Source organism: Triturus cristatus, chromosome 9, assembly GCF_964204655.1.
Source record: "Triturus cristatus chromosome 9, aTriCri1.1, whole genome shotgun sequence".
NCBI classification, from domain to species: domain Eukaryota; kingdom Metazoa; phylum Chordata; class Amphibia; order Caudata; family Salamandridae; genus Triturus; species Triturus cristatus.
The window spans coordinates 717,202,369-717,217,560 of record NC_140592.1 but is presented as its reverse complement, the minus strand read 5'-3'; the positions used below and the strand labels follow the sequence as shown (position 1 = coordinate 717,217,560).

At 43.3% G+C, this 15,192-nt stretch overlaps 1 protein-coding gene and 1 long non-coding RNA gene across 4 annotated transcripts in view; one reads left to right on the top strand and one right to left on the bottom strand.

Annotated features, from left to right (window-relative positions):
- The window catches only part of LOC146798591 (uncharacterized), a 128,276-nt gene extending 123,627 nt beyond the window's left edge, over positions 1–4,649 (bottom strand). Inside the window, exon 1 of the long non-coding RNA XR_014968729.1 lies at positions 4,541–4,649. This is a non-coding gene — a long non-coding RNA (uncharacterized LOC146798591). The remainder of the gene's footprint in view (positions 1–4,540) is intronic.
- The window catches only part of LGALS12 (galectin 12), a 197,004-nt gene that overhangs the window by 43,722 nt on the left and 138,090 nt on the right, over positions 1–15,192 (top strand). For 2 of the 3 annotated variants that reach the window (XM_085625900.1, XM_085625901.1), the window contains one exon: positions 5,423–5,539. In XM_085625900.1, the coding sequence (XP_085482026.1) occupies positions 5,499–5,539 (41 nt within the window). In that variant the 5' untranslated portion in view covers positions 5,423–5,498. The remainder of the gene's footprint in view (positions 1–5,422; positions 5,540–15,192) is intronic. The other variant, XM_085625899.1, reaches the window with a different exon arrangement.

Sequence of the window (15,192 nt, the reverse complement as noted above, 5' to 3'; positions counted from 1 at the left end):
CCTCCAAGAAATTAGCCTTATTTGTGGGCCTGGCATTTCTTTGTGTGCAGGTTTAGTCCTCCAATGTATGAAGGACAGGTTTTTGTCTCTACCTTAGCAGGATCCATGCCATCTAAGAAAAATCCCTCACCAAATGCTAGGTAAGTAAAACGTGTCCCATCTTGGAATCTGTAAGCAGAGTTTGTGTGTTCACAGAAAGCATAATTCTGCCGGAAAATCACTGAATGGTTCAGCAAATATCATTGCTGTTTTCATATGTTGTCAACTTGATTTTGTCATAACATTATGATGAGCATCTTGGAGATCTAAAGTGGCAACAACTTTACTATACATACTCTGCTGGTGAGCCTCAAATTTCCATATTGTTCATTTAAGTATAGTATGGAGAATGGCCTGCCTAAGGAAAATTTATGTGAAAATTCATGGCCTATAGGGGTGGTACCATTCTTTCTCTCTTTGTGCCCCGGTTTTCCTATTCCGTGCCCCAGCGTGTCCTCGGGCCTTACCCAGTCCCTCAGTCCTTAAGAGTAGGTTTGAGATTTGTGAAACCTCCCCGCCCCACATCCAAACTCTATAATACCACTTGTCTCACTGTCATGGCTGTTTCCACGTTGAGACATTCTAGCAGGCTAACTTGGCACCTTCCATGGTTTGGGGCTTGGGATTGGTTCTGACCCATCTAGAAATGGGCAGTAGGAGGGAGCAAAAAAGTCAATGTGGATCACCCAGGCGTCATTGCCTGTACCCACTTTGGGGTAACGGATAGGTGTGGCTAGGCACCCACCCACTTGGTACTTGGAGTGGTTGGTGGGAATCGAAGTGGCTGCAGAGAGACAGCAGTATGAACAGCAGGGCACTTCTAAGGAGGATTTTTTGTCCTCTGAAGGGTAAAGCATATGTGAAACAAGCTACAGTGCATGTAAATACACACTGGCATAAACCTTAAAAGTAGGGCTGGCAACACTTTCATTACACCTGTATAATCTTCGTATTTTGTGGCATTCCACATAATGCATGTAATGTGAAATTCCCAAATTTATGCCATTATGCCACACTGACTAATTTCATGTCCTTTTCAGGTAAAAATCTTAACGCGGAAGCACAGGAGCAGTGCGAATGAACAGCACGAGAGCGGCGCAAATTTTGAGCTCAAAATGCGTCCTCTCGTCCAAAATGCACATACGCGTTTCTCGTTAAAATCTAGATATAAATGCCAGATTTGCGTTTTGCATAATATCCCCAAACGTTTGCGTAATTAAACAAAAGGTAATTATGCAAGGTTTGCACACCCCTGCTTAAAAGCTTTTTTCCTTTGACAGCTGGGAGTGGGTGGCACACTTGGCCTCGCTGCAGCAGAATGGCATACATAACCTCTGCCAAAAAGGAAGGACGTGTTGCTGGAAGTGTTGCCAGCTACCCAACAAGCTGCCATGAAGAGCTCTGTTTATCGGAGCATGAACAGCCCAGCCACAGACCCGAGCTGCCGGCCCCTAGGACAGGGGTCTCTAACCTTTTCTGTACTGAGAGCTACTTATGTTCAATGAAACCCATTGAGAGCTACTAATATTATTATTACTGTTGTATATAATATTTCAACCAAGCAGAAGCTTTCTAATTTTAAAAGCTGGGCTGCACACAGTTGAGATACTCCGAGGTAGCTGGAGAGCTACAGTAGCTCACAAGCTACTGGTTGGAGACCCCTGCCCTAGGACTTGCTTCACCCTCTGCGTGCAGGCTTTAGGAATACAGGGAGGGGTAGGTCGGAGGACAGCTATTGGTGGGGGGAGAGGTGTGTGTGTGTGTGTGTGGGTGGGTGGGTAGGTAGGTAGGTATAATGCAAATTCTTTTTGAAAGAGGTGCTTGACATACCAGAACATCATGGACTCTTTAGAGAACAGTGTTTTATGCACTAGACCAGGGTTCCCCAAAGTTGGTCCTGGAGGACCGGATCCATGCCAGATTTTTAGCATTTCCCCCATTTAGATAAATGTAGTGATCTTAAAAACCTGGCTTGGATGTGGCCCTCCAGGACCAACTTTGGTGAACCCTGCGTGACTAGACCAATGGAGATTTCAACATGTCAGTGCTGCTGTACGTAGGGAGGAAGTGTGGCTTCTTCTATAACAATGCTTTATATATTGGGGCAATGTGCACTTTGCCATTAAATAGATGCTTTACGTACTAATGCAAGTGAATACAGACACTAACATGATGCTTACCTTCCGGGTGAGCATTGTGTTTACTTGAATGGCAATCATTCTTTGCATTTTGAAGGCTGTAGACACTGTCCTGGCAATGGAGCCTGAAATTCTGAAGGGTATATTGTAGATTCTTTGGGTACTGTGGCACTTTAGAAATTGATATTATCACACTTTCTAAACAATTCCACTGCCTGAGCCTATACAAGGGTGTCCGCTCTCCCCTTTATTATTCACGTTTTTTATTGAACCCCTAGCTATCCAAATTTGTGACAGTGTAGCAATCAATGCTCCAATACAGGCTATGTCAAGTTGTTTGCGGATGACATTATCTAAGAGCCAGAATTTGGAATTGGTCATTACAGAATTTAGCCAATTTGAATTGATTGGGGGTTATAAAATAAACCAAAATAAAACTGAAATTCTAGTTTTAAGCTCTGACAGGAATTTCCTTCCCGTAAATCTTAAACACCAAGCCGCTAAGTCGGACCCAATACGTTATTTGGGGATTTATGTCTCTGATCAATATCAACCGCTATACCAGCTGAACTTCGTAGCCATGCAGGATAATATTAAGATTACTGTTGGATAATTGGTTGCTACTGCCTTTAACTTTGATAGGCTCTGTAGCTCTTATCAAAATGTCCATACTCCCTCTACTCGTTTTCCTTTTTATTAATATACCTATTAAAATCCATATCGGTTATTTTAAAGAGCTGGAAACAATGTTAAACAGTTTGTTTTGGGTAAGAAGACACCGAGGGTTAAACTCCCGCCGGTACAACTAGCCATTGATGAGGGTCGGTTATCATTACCGCATGTTCGTACATATCACAAAGCAGCCTTTTTAGATTTAACAGCCCGTTTGTTGGTTTCAGTGGTTTAATAGACAATTTCCTTTTGGATAAAATGGTGCAGGAAGCTGGCTCGCAGATCCCAATATTTCTAAAAACTTCTAAACTTCCCAAGAGGACTAGATGCAAGACTCTGAAGGATTACTCCTTTAGATTACAATCCTTTTTTTAGGCAAGCTGGTTCTTCTGGGTTTTATTATCTAAAATTAGGTGAATGTATACATTTGGGCCTCCAAATTCAATCTAGTCACCTTAGAAATTGGAAGGACTGTGGGCTAGAAGAGCTCGGGCGCTTTTCAATTCAGAACAGAGTAATTACCTGGCAAGAGGTACAGAGTAGAAGTAGGGACCGGAGCAAGCCAGTTTTGTTTTAATATTTACAGATTTTGCATTTTCTAAATAGGCCTAACTTGCCGTCTAAATTGGTGAGTGCTCTTTTCGGAGCAAAGCTAAGAGGGGTGGGGAATTGGCATCGTCTTTTTAGCACTCTAAGTGAATCTTTATTGGTCTAGAAGCACTTAGAAACGATAACCCAGGAAACTCAATGTACCTTGTCAAGTCAGGATTGGCAGGTCATATGCCAGCTAGGGAGCAAGGCCCGGATGCCAGCCAATTTGAAAAGAATGGCCTTTGTCCCGATGGTTGGCATACTATACACCCAAAGCCCTCAATAAAAAATACCCAGAAGTTGAGAATAGATGTTTCCACTGCCAGGCAGAAGGGGAAGGGGCCTGGCTACATATTTTCTTAATGTGCCCTAGGTTAGGGCCTTTCTGGGGTGAGATTTTCTCTGCCTTAAGTCGGGTAATTCAGAAGAGTTTAGATCTAGAGGCTGAGGTTGCCCTCTGCGGAATTAGTAAATCTAGGGCAAATTTGACAAAAGTGGAGGAGACCTTTTTAGCCATTTCCTCCCTCGTTGCACGCTCCCTAATTCTTCAGAATTGGAGGTCAGTGGAAGCACCCACATATGAGAAGTGGTTAAAAAAAAATGAAATGGACCAGGATTTTTGAAGAAGCTTGTGCGAGGCGGGTGGGCGCTACTAAACAGTTTGCTGCAATCTGGAAATATTTAGTTACTCTCGAAACCCGTACAGACTAGTAGTCTTATTCGACAAAATATGCAGTATTTAAATTTTAAGGCGGGGGAACTGGGGGAAATGTGCTCTGGGGTTCACTGGGAGATTTAGCACCTTAGCACTTTCGCTCTTTAACACTCTAGCATTTTAGTAAGAATGAATTGTATATCCACAAAGTTGGTATATTAATGCTAATACTCTAAAAAAAAATAATAAAAAAAAAAAATGGGTAGGCTGTTAAATTATTGATGCAAAATGCTTCCTGCACTTATTTCACGCTTTCATTGTATTGGTTTTATCCATGTTCGGTATCTGTTGATCTAATGATGTTTCCCTGTTACTTATAATTATTGTCATGTCCCTGATGCTCTGCTCAATAAAAAATTTATTTCAAAAAATAAAAAAAAGTTACCTGCTGGAGTCCTAAGTGCGTGAGCAGCATCCCATGATCCAACAAGAAGCCGAGGTATTGAGCCTTTGAAGGCTGTCATACGGAACATCCGATTATTAGTGCTCTGTAATGACCAATAGGTGACTTACAACACTTCCTAAATAAATAAGTTTAGCAGTACAAAGGTTTGATTAAACATTAAACTTGCTGTTATGTCTTTTGGCATAGGAATTGTGATTGGCCATGTTGACCACTGTTGCACAATTTATCAGAGCGTGGAACATTTTTATCTGCCTGCCATGCAGTTTTTGGAACTGAGCACTCACTTGTTGGCTCCTCCGTGGTTATGCGTGTGCGCTTCAGGCGACAACAATGTTTTGGTACTTTAAAAAAAAAAAAAGGGGGTTTATATTTCTTGCAATGCTTACACTCATTGTGCAGTGTGGAAGTTAGCATGAACATTATTATGGCGTTTGGGTCCCTTCTCAATCTGTTTATCCTTACTTCTGGCTAGTCCAAGACTGTGCTTAGCATTTCTTGCTTTTATCCAAGGTCAGCCGCTCTTGGGTCTACCAGTACCTTATTTCCTCTTGTCACAGCCCACATGGGATTTGGCCTTCTACCAGTACCTCATTTCCTCTTGTAACAGCCCACCTGGAAGAACTCCTCCCATACCACGCTCCTTTCCTTCCTTCCAGCTTCAACCTTCCTCACAATGCCTTCTTGCTTCCATTTTAAATTTTCTTTGGGCCACCTGCGTTGTTGTCGTGCCTAGCAGAAATACCACGGCTTCACTGAAAGAATAAATTTAGGAAACTGCATAGCACATGATGCTCCTCATAGTTATACCCACTCACATTGTCCTGCTAAAGTTTCAGCCTCCTGACTTCTTTTCTTTTTCAGGTTCTCCCTTACATTACAACCATCTTTGGCGGTGTCTATCACGGGAAGCAGATTCTTGTGCAAGGAACAGTTCCAAATGAAGCGGAGAGGTATGCAGTGTGAAGATGGCTGTATTGTGTAAGTGCTCCCCCTCGAGAGTGAGTGTATGGAAAAGCGCCCTATGATTTAATTCTATTGATTAAGAAGTTGGCAGTGCTCCAGTACAGAGCCTATAATAAGTGGGTTAACTAGAAGTCTCCTATAACAGGAGGGAGCGTAAAGGCAAGTCAAGGCTGGCCATTATTGTTATCTGGCATTGTCCTTAATAAATTGCAGGCAAGGGGACTGACTCCTTTCAGAGCAGGATGGGATTTCATTACTTACGTGAGCCTCTTTGGCACCATTCTAATCACGACCTCTTGAAATGTGGGTCTGGTTTGAAGATCTTTGCTAGGACTGATGTTGCAGTCCTGCCCTGCACATGGGACTTCCTTAGAGACCCTGGCAGTCTTTTTGTATGAGGCATCAATACAATGAGTCTGTACGCAGAGGAAAAGTGTCCGAGATCTTTCTGAAAAGAAAGTGTTGTGAATGTGAGGGAGTCCGAAGGGAGTCCGAGAGGAGGATAGGAGCTGTGCTGTAGCATGCCCTAGGTGACCCCAAACTGGGGAGACTTTTGTCCAGAGATGTGATTAACTCCAGGAGTTTCAGCGGGTGAACTGTTTCTCCATGATCTACTAGCACATCGCCTTAGATGGGGAGAGTGATCCTGCCCCCGTTTCTCCCCCCCCCCCCCCCCCCCCTCCCAGCTGCATAGGATGTAGACCAGCCAGAGGCTCTGTAGGTGGCTTGGCACAGACATTTTAATATCGAAGTCTTTTGAATGTTGTCTCGTGGGCCAGAGATGGTGATTACTCCAGTCGCTAGACCACTTTAGGTGCTTTATTCAACATAATTTAGTGACTAAAGGCATAAGACGCACGGTTACAATATATCTAGTAGACTCATTTGTTTGTCCTAGTTTTAAAGGGTCTGTGGCATCTGGAAGGATATTTCTGTGGGTTTGAGCACAAGCTGTTCAGAAGTAGCTAAACATAAAAAATAAAATCCGAAAGTCCCTATTCCCATCTGAAAATGGACTAAGATTCCTTACTCACAAAAGTGACGGTCACAAAATGTTTCACCAAACTTGAGTGTCCAGTAAACGAGGCCACCGAGGATCTATTTGTTGGTGAAGGGTGCTATAGGGCACTCTCTGAATAAGACTTGTACCAGTTACAGCTGCTTTCTAAAGTCCATGTTCTGGCAGGTGAGCTGTAGGCGCCGGTTAAGAGCTGGGCTCCAAAACAGACTCTCCCAGATACCAACCTTCATAGGCCCCTATCTCTTTACTGACTGTTTGTAGGCCACGTTTGTGGATGATGAGGGCACCCAGTAGCGTAGCAAAGGTGCTATGGAACTTGCTTGGAGTAATAAAGGTCCATCTTCAGTTGCGTAGGAAAAGGCAGGCCTGATTGGGCTGCAGTGGGTCTCCCATATTTGAGTTCTGGGGACCTTGGATTTGCTGCACTAATGAGGATAGCTCCTAAGGGCAACTAATGGCTTCCACATGTAGCTGGAGAAGTAAGTTGTAGGGTCATGTTCCAACCCATCTTTAAAATGTAGTATTTCTTTAATATTTTGATTACCGGTCTTACAGAGCAGGATCAAACATTTAGAATTAGGATGAACAATCCAGCAAACAGAATAAACCCCAGGAACCATTGATGAAAAGAGAAAATGTGTCCCCTTTTCTGGGTAGAATTGAAATGGTCAGGGGATAAGATAGGGTGATATTTATAAAGCGCACTAAAACCAAAAGGTGTCAAGGCGCTGGGCAAAACAAAAGCGAGACTACCAACAACCAGCTAAGAGGCAAAGAGCCAGGTCTCCAGAAGCTTCCTGAAGGTCTGGAGCGAGTCAGCCGTGGTGATAGAAGGGGGTAAAGAATTCCAGAGTTTAGCCGCCACCACTGAGAATGAGCGGCCACCTCATTTAGACCTACGGAATCTGGGAGAGGCTAGTCTTTTGTGAGTAGAGGATCTCGACGCTCTGCCAGGTGTGTACCATTGGAACAAGGTTTTGAGATGTGGTGAGCCTTTGCCATGCATAGGTGTTAGAAATGGGATTTTTGGCAGGCTAGGGCATGTGCCAAAGCCAGGTAGAAACCACCACTCTAGTCCGGATAAGGGAGTTACTCCTAAAATAACCTCTGCTCACCCTCTTGGTAGCTTGGCATGAGCAGTCAGGATTATCTTAGACAAAAACAACAGTTGATGGACAGAATGCAGAACAATATCCTACATTCACCCCAGTACAGCGATCTGGAACTAAATCCATCGTTTTTTTGCTCACCATGCCATTCCAGTTTGGACCCAGCCATATGTAAATCAGTCTTGACCCTGTGCCTCATGGGAACAGACCAGCCCAAACTGCCAAGCCAGGTCCTCCCTGGACTGTAAACAAGCTTCTTAGGACCGGTTTCGGGGTTTCACCCCTCTTCAGCCAGGATAACTTGATTCCAGTGGCATGGAGAGCACGGAACCCACGTCTGGGCATACCTGCCCCACTCTGGGTGACAAATGCAAAAACAACAGCTGATGGACAGAATGCAGAACAATATCATACATTCACCCCAGTACAGCGATCTGGGCCTAAATCCATTGTTTTGTTCACCATCCCATTCCAGTTTGGATCCTGCCATATGCAAATCAGTCTTGACCCTGTGCCTCATGGGAACAGTCCAGCCCGAACTGCCAAGCCAGGGTCAAGACTGATTTACATATAGCCAGGTCTAAACTGGTGAGGCATGGTGAGCAAAAGAATGATGGATTTAACCCAGATATCTTGACTGGGGGTGAATGTTTTGATTTTGTTCTGCATTCTGTCCATCAATTGTGTGTCTTTTGCTTTCTCACCCTAAGTGCGCTAGGTATGCGCAGATGTGGGTCCTGGGCTCACTGTGCCACTGGAATCGAGCTATCCTGGCTGAAGAGGGGTGAAACCCCTAAACTGGTCCTAGGATGCTTGTTTCCGGTCCAGGGAGGACCTGGTTTGGCAGTTCGGGCTGGACTGTTCCCATGAGGCACAGGGTCAAGACTGATTTGCATATGGCCAGGTCTAAACTGGGGTGGCATGGTGAGCAAAAGAATGATCGATTGAACCCAGATCTCTTGACTGGGGGTGAATGTTTTAATTTGTTCTGCATTCCGTCCATCAATTGATTGTCTTAGGCTTATCTTAGATGCAGTGTGTAAAGCATTTGCACATAACCAACAGTAATACAGTGTAAGCCCTACAAAAGGACACCACACTAGTTTAGAAAAATATCCAATATTTTTATATACTTAAGACGACCAAAAACGATAAAAATCCACAATACAGTACTTCAAAATCTTCTTCACTTATCAAAATATGCTTTAAAAATAGTTCCTTGATGTCGATAGTGCCGGATGGAGCTATCACGTCGTGGTGAGCAAACCAATCCACACTGTTCTGACTGACCGCGGCGTCGCGGGCCAGCTACCATGGCGGGAAGACCCGCAAACAGTACCTTTTAGAAATGCTTCTCCAGCTCTTCTTCTTGGCAGTCTTCTTGATCCACAAGAGTTCTAAAGTTCAGGGGTCTGGGTCCCAATATTTATATCCCAAAATCCTTTGATCTCTTAGGCAGAGAGTGTCTGTGCCCAGCCAGAACCAGTTCTGCCTTCTCTGGTGTGAATTCCTGGCAGGAGGTGGAGACGGCCCTTTGAGGTGCAAGGAAATCTCCTCCCCTTTCCCCCATTGCAGTCAAGGTCTATTCAGCCCTTTCCTGACCCTACCTCGACTATCTGGAGCCCTTCTGCTCCCCAGCCTTCTGTCATCCAAAACCCAGACCGGCAATCCACATTCCAAAGGAGGGACACGAGATGACTGAGCAAGAAAATACTTACTTTCTAAAAGTGGTATTTTCAAACGCAGAATGTAAAAATCACCTTCACTAAAAGATGCATCTTTAGATTCCGAGTTCAGGCATACTAAACTTTATTTTTCCACCTAGTTCCCAGGGCCAGTTATGTTTAGAAGATGTTATAAACCAACTTTCCATTCTGTCCTTTGGGGAACCGGTAGCCTTGTAATAGTGAAAAACGAAATGGGTTGTAATTCACTATCAGGACATGCCACCCACACCAGGGCATGTCCCACCTTTCACATACACTGCACCCTGCCCACATTGGTACCTTGGGCCTACCTTAGGGCTGACTAACATGTAGAAAAGGGAAGGTTTAGGGCCTGGTAAGTGGGTGCACTTGCCAAGTCGACATGGCAGTTACAAACTGCGCGCAGACTCTGGAATGGCAGCTCTGAGTTTACTTTTTTAGGGCTACTCTCGTGGGTGGCACAATCTGTGCTGCTTGCCCCCTAGTAGCATTTGGCTTACATGCCCTGGCACACTCAGTGCTTTTACTAGGGACTAACAAGTAAATCAAATGCCCAATCATGGAAACACCAATCCATAACACAATTTACACAGAGAGCATATGCACTTTTTCACTGATTAGCAGTGGTGAAGTGCCCAGAGTCCTAAAATCAAGTCAAACAAGTCAGGAAAAAAATAGGCGTAAAAAGCAAAAAGTTTGGGGATAACCCTGCAAAAAGGGCCATTTCCAACAATAGGTTTGTACACCAAGTTGAGAGCCTTGAAGGAGATGCGCTTCCTGATCGGAAGCCAGTGCAAAGCATGGATTAATTCCCTGGTGGACTGGTGTTTCGGAATGTTAAGAATAAGTCTTGCCGCTGCGTTTTGCACCACTTGAAGCTTGTTCAGAGAACCTATGCTGGCATCTAGGTATAATGCATTGCAGTAGACTAACGGGGAGGTAACTAGTGCAATGATGGTGGGCAGATGTAGCTCCGAGGAAATGTACGGCAGCACCTTCTTCAAAGTTTTAAGAATGTAAAAGCAAGTACTAACTGCAGTTCACCTGGGGGTCAAAAGACAGGCCCTTATCAAAGAGGACTCACAGATTTTTAGCCATTTTAACTGAAACAGGAAGTGGACTGCAGATTGCAGGCCACCAGGTGGCAGCCCAAATAGAGGTTTGAGGGCCGAATACCAAAATGTCGGTTTTGTCCGTATTGATTTTAAGGGGCAGTACAGCCTAAACCAAACTTGAGACCATAAATGTCTGCACCAAATCTCCTGACCCACTAAGTGCTCAGACGTTGTTTGACTCTTGAGTCAACTGTCTCTGCAAGATCCTTGTGGATTCTAGGTAGCTCCTTTGCTTTGGGCATCTTCTCTGCAAACGTTCATTTAGAATAGGCCCATCTCTTATTTTCTGGTCCAGATTACTTCTGTTACCAGAAAGCAGTCCAGCAACTCTTCTTCTAGGGTAGGAGGCTGCAGATTGGTGGCTCCGGCATCCCAAGCCTAATCCTTCGTTGGGAATAGATGGGAGTGGGACACTGACTTAGGAGAATGAAGGTACTTTATAGCATGTAGGGGGTTTGCACTAAAGAGTGTCCTGGTTTTGTCAGATGCCTTCCCTGAGCTCATCATTAAAGGCCATTTGGAGTCGAACAAGACGGGCTGTTCCAAGTACAGGGAACCTGAAATGGCCTTTACATTGGGTATCAAACTATTGGTTAGTGTTGGATGTTACATGTTTGAGGATAATATTCACACAACATAAGGTCTCCAAGCAGGTCGTATGTGTGCATTATCAAATCACACATTCAAGTGGAAGGAAGTGATTTGTTAAAAATGGAACGCAACATGTCTGGCAGTCTAGAGTCTACCTAGAGTTTACCGCAAAATAGCAGGAAGCAAATCAAAAGATCATAAAGAGAATTGTGATTTTTACTGCCCAGGGCTCTTGCTAGAAAGGGTGCATACCTGGGAAACCGTTATGGGTTGAACAACTTATGAAATGTGTGAACTCTTTCAGAAGATTGATGACAGTTGCAGTAAAAAACTCATAACCAAGATATCTTCCTCAGAAAAGGCAAAAACATTATTTTTCCTTTAGAGTCTTATGTTCTTTGTTTCCAATTCGATAAACTGAGTCTCCTTTGCACTGATCTAGAGTAACAGGTGCCAGCAGTAAATGGTCCGCATACTCAATCACCGTAGCCCCCCCCGGAGGAAGACCAACATCTTTCTTTAGGCCCTGGGAGAATATTAGCAGAGATCATGTAAATGCTTGTGGGAGTCTAGTCCACAAAAGTTTAGACCTTCTGAACGAGAAGAGATACTGACTCCCCCCTCATGTATGGGAATGGGAAAAAACGGCAGAGCAACAATCAACCATGGTGAATCAGTGGGCACTGGCTGGGATGCAGGAACGAATGGTAACGAGTTTAGGGACCACAGGGAATAACCACATTCTTGATAGACCTACGGTCCTGCAACAACCTGTACACGTTGAGTTTGCAGAAAATATCTCTGTCTAACCGGTTAGTCGGAGAAGTGGGACTGAGAAAGTAAGAAAGTTTATCACTAATATATCCCAGAGAAATGGACACAGGACCTCTATTGTACTAGGTAACTCATTGACTGGAAATACCAACAGAAGCTATGGACAAGCCAGAGAATGGAGTTCAGAGGTTTTTAGACCACGTGACTTGTGCAAGTATCAGTAAGGCAAGTGGTATGTTTACCACGGATGATGCCGTCTGCATATGGGCTGTTATGATCTACTGCTATTAAATGTATTCAATTTGCAGTCAGAACCTCTCTCACAAAATTTGTGGTTGGGCTTCTGCACTGCTTGGTAGCACCTAAGTTGATACAGAGGTCTTGGTACATTGAAAGCAGTGTTTGGACAATCTTGCTTCCAGTGTAAGAGCTGACCTCATCCAAACAAGACCTTCCTGACCCCGGGCCCCTCCTGCTTCCTCTTCTAGCTATCCCACCTCCCTGACCTCCTTGGCTTCCTCCACTTTGGCACGGCTTGTCCTACTCCTCTTCACCGCCTGCATGTTCTGCAATTTCGCCTACATCAATTTTAATTGAGCATTCTCTTTCTTTTTTTCCTGTGACTGAACACAGAGGTTTGTGACTGTCACTACCTCTGCACATTTCTTAGACTGTTGTTCAATACATACAGTGGTCAATTGATTCTTAAAGGTTTGGTAACCATCTCTGCATCAAGGCAGTACCCACAGCTTACAGAGCGATCTCCTTTCGATGGGGTATCGTTCAAACACATCCTTGTGCATGTCCAAATAATTAGCTCACGCCTCTCCCCTATTCTGCTTACAGTTGGAAATGTTATTAGTCCATTTTAACCAGACATATCTCGGGGATTGCATTCAACAACACATCCTTCTCCACATTCAATTCTCCATCATTCCCAGTTGCCATACTCTGCCATGGCGCCTTATCCACCAATCTCTTTTGCCTCACTTGGCCCTATCAATCACAACAATTGGTTCACATCTTCCCAATTGAGTCTGTACACTTCAAGCACACTCAAAATCTTCTTGAAAGAGTCAGGATTTCACAAATGTTGGTTGATTCTTTCTTTATACACAATAGGTCAAAGGGGGTTCATGGTACTTGAATCACTACTTTATCCCTACCCAGAGGGTAGCCCCTAAAATGGAGAAGGGATCCTCCTTTACTTGTTACTATTTATATTGTTTTTATACAGATGAATACTTATTTAATTTTGTGTGTTCTAACTTTTAATAAACTAGGGGGAGATCTTGAATGTATTAATGAAATGGCCCATGATAACTCTTCATTTAATGAGTGCATACTAATGTTGATAGTTTTATTAGAAATGTAGCTTAGTCCTAATTATGCAAATGATTTTAAATATAATGATCCAGCGCAAAATCCGGGGAAAGAGTGAGAGCACAACCATCCTCCCTGCGTCGCAGACCCGCCGTCACACTAACTCATTTACACATGCATTCATTGGTGGGGCCCATAACACCAACACTCATACGTGTCTCTCTCACGAGTCTGCACACAGGAGGGATGATACAATTCTTGCGCTGGACATGTGGGAGAACACCTTATAACCTATAGGGAGAGAAGAGTTATTTTACAAATATACATTAGCATTCGTCGCCTATAGATCCCTAATCCTAAACATCAAGGCATTCCACCCACTTGGTCGACGGACCAATTAGTTGGATTGGTTGATGGTGATTTAGAACCAGCTAAAACGCATTTAAGACTCAGAATCCTTATTTTCCTTAATGAAAAACCACAAACTCATATTTTCTTGTTAATCAATATTTGTTTATAGTTTCATAATTTATATTTTCACTTGTTTGGTCAAAAGTTTAGAATTTCGAGATCAATTTAAGTAAATCGCAGAACATCATATTTACCTAATCTGGCTATCTGGGGTCCTCTAATTCATTGGCTCTGCATAGCCAAGTTTGTCGTAAATTGTCCGAATAAAGCAGGCCAAGGCTCAAAGTCCTCTGCTCAGCACATTGCAGTCCCACGTTTTATCAAAGGACCAGAAATCGTGCAAGCATCTATTGTAGCCTGTGGATTTTGGGAAAGTTTGCAGTCATCAAGCGGTCAGGCAGCATCTGGACCATCAGGAAAAGGCGTCCCTCCCCTCTCTATTCTGCTACCCTTTATATAATAATATCAGGTTAAGAAGATACATTTTTAGGTCCAGAACAGTGGTGATTGGGTGGTTGGGATCGTCCGATTCTTATTCCCAGAGTCTCCGTTCAGTCCGAGTTGTGAGGTCACTAGTCTACATTAGTATCGGCTTGTTCCGGTCTGTTGTATTCTTGATTGTTCCCTTATCTTGGCAGACCACCAAATTCTTATCCTTGACCGGGAACATGATGTGTAAGGGTTGCTAAGAAGTTCACGATACCGTCCGAACATGCGCAATTGACTCCGCTCTTCACGAGACGGTGGCCACTTCTGTGTACGGTGTCAGCGGCCATTTTGGATTAGGCCCAGATGTCAACTTAAGCGATACAAGCACAAAAGAATAATTAATATATAGAAATGATGATTCTAATGTTAACCCCTTACTAATCCCCTTCTGTGTTAGTATTTATCTAGCATATAGCGACATTTAAAGCCATCATTCACCTTTTTCGATCCTCCACGAAGATGCAAACATCACAAAGCAATATATCATGCAATATACAATTACCACATATACTGTTAATATGCGTACAGATTTTAGTTACATGCGAGTTATTTAGCCATGCAAATAGCAGTATCCCACGTGTATTTTTTTTGTTGTTGATTAATATACATGCAGCACTCGTTTGATATTATAATTAATAGACTATCTAATTAGTATTTCCATGCAAAATAGGAGGTATACAAAATTTTGCACTACCTGCTCCATCATACTAATACATATCATACTCATCCATACTAATGTTGATAATTTTATTAGAAATGTAGCTCTTAGTCCTAATTATGCAAATGATTTAAATGTAACACACAATTGTTATGTAACCATAAGTTATCCAGCTTAATATTTCATACATGCATTCATTTGAAATTGTGTGCACGTATATTTAAATGTCAGAGTGCACTTCTGTGTTAACTTGGCGTAACCACAGGCCCTAAGCTTCTGAAAGTCAATGTTTAACTTTCACGTGAGAGTTGCTTTGGTTGAATGTTCTCACTTCTGCAGGTGCAGATACAAGGCTTCGTTGGCTAGAACCAGGCATTGTACGTTGTAGCGATAGTAAAGTACAGGAGGAATTTCTTGGCATAAAATTGTTAAATTGTATTCGCGAGGTGGGAAACTAGTTCTCATGGCGAA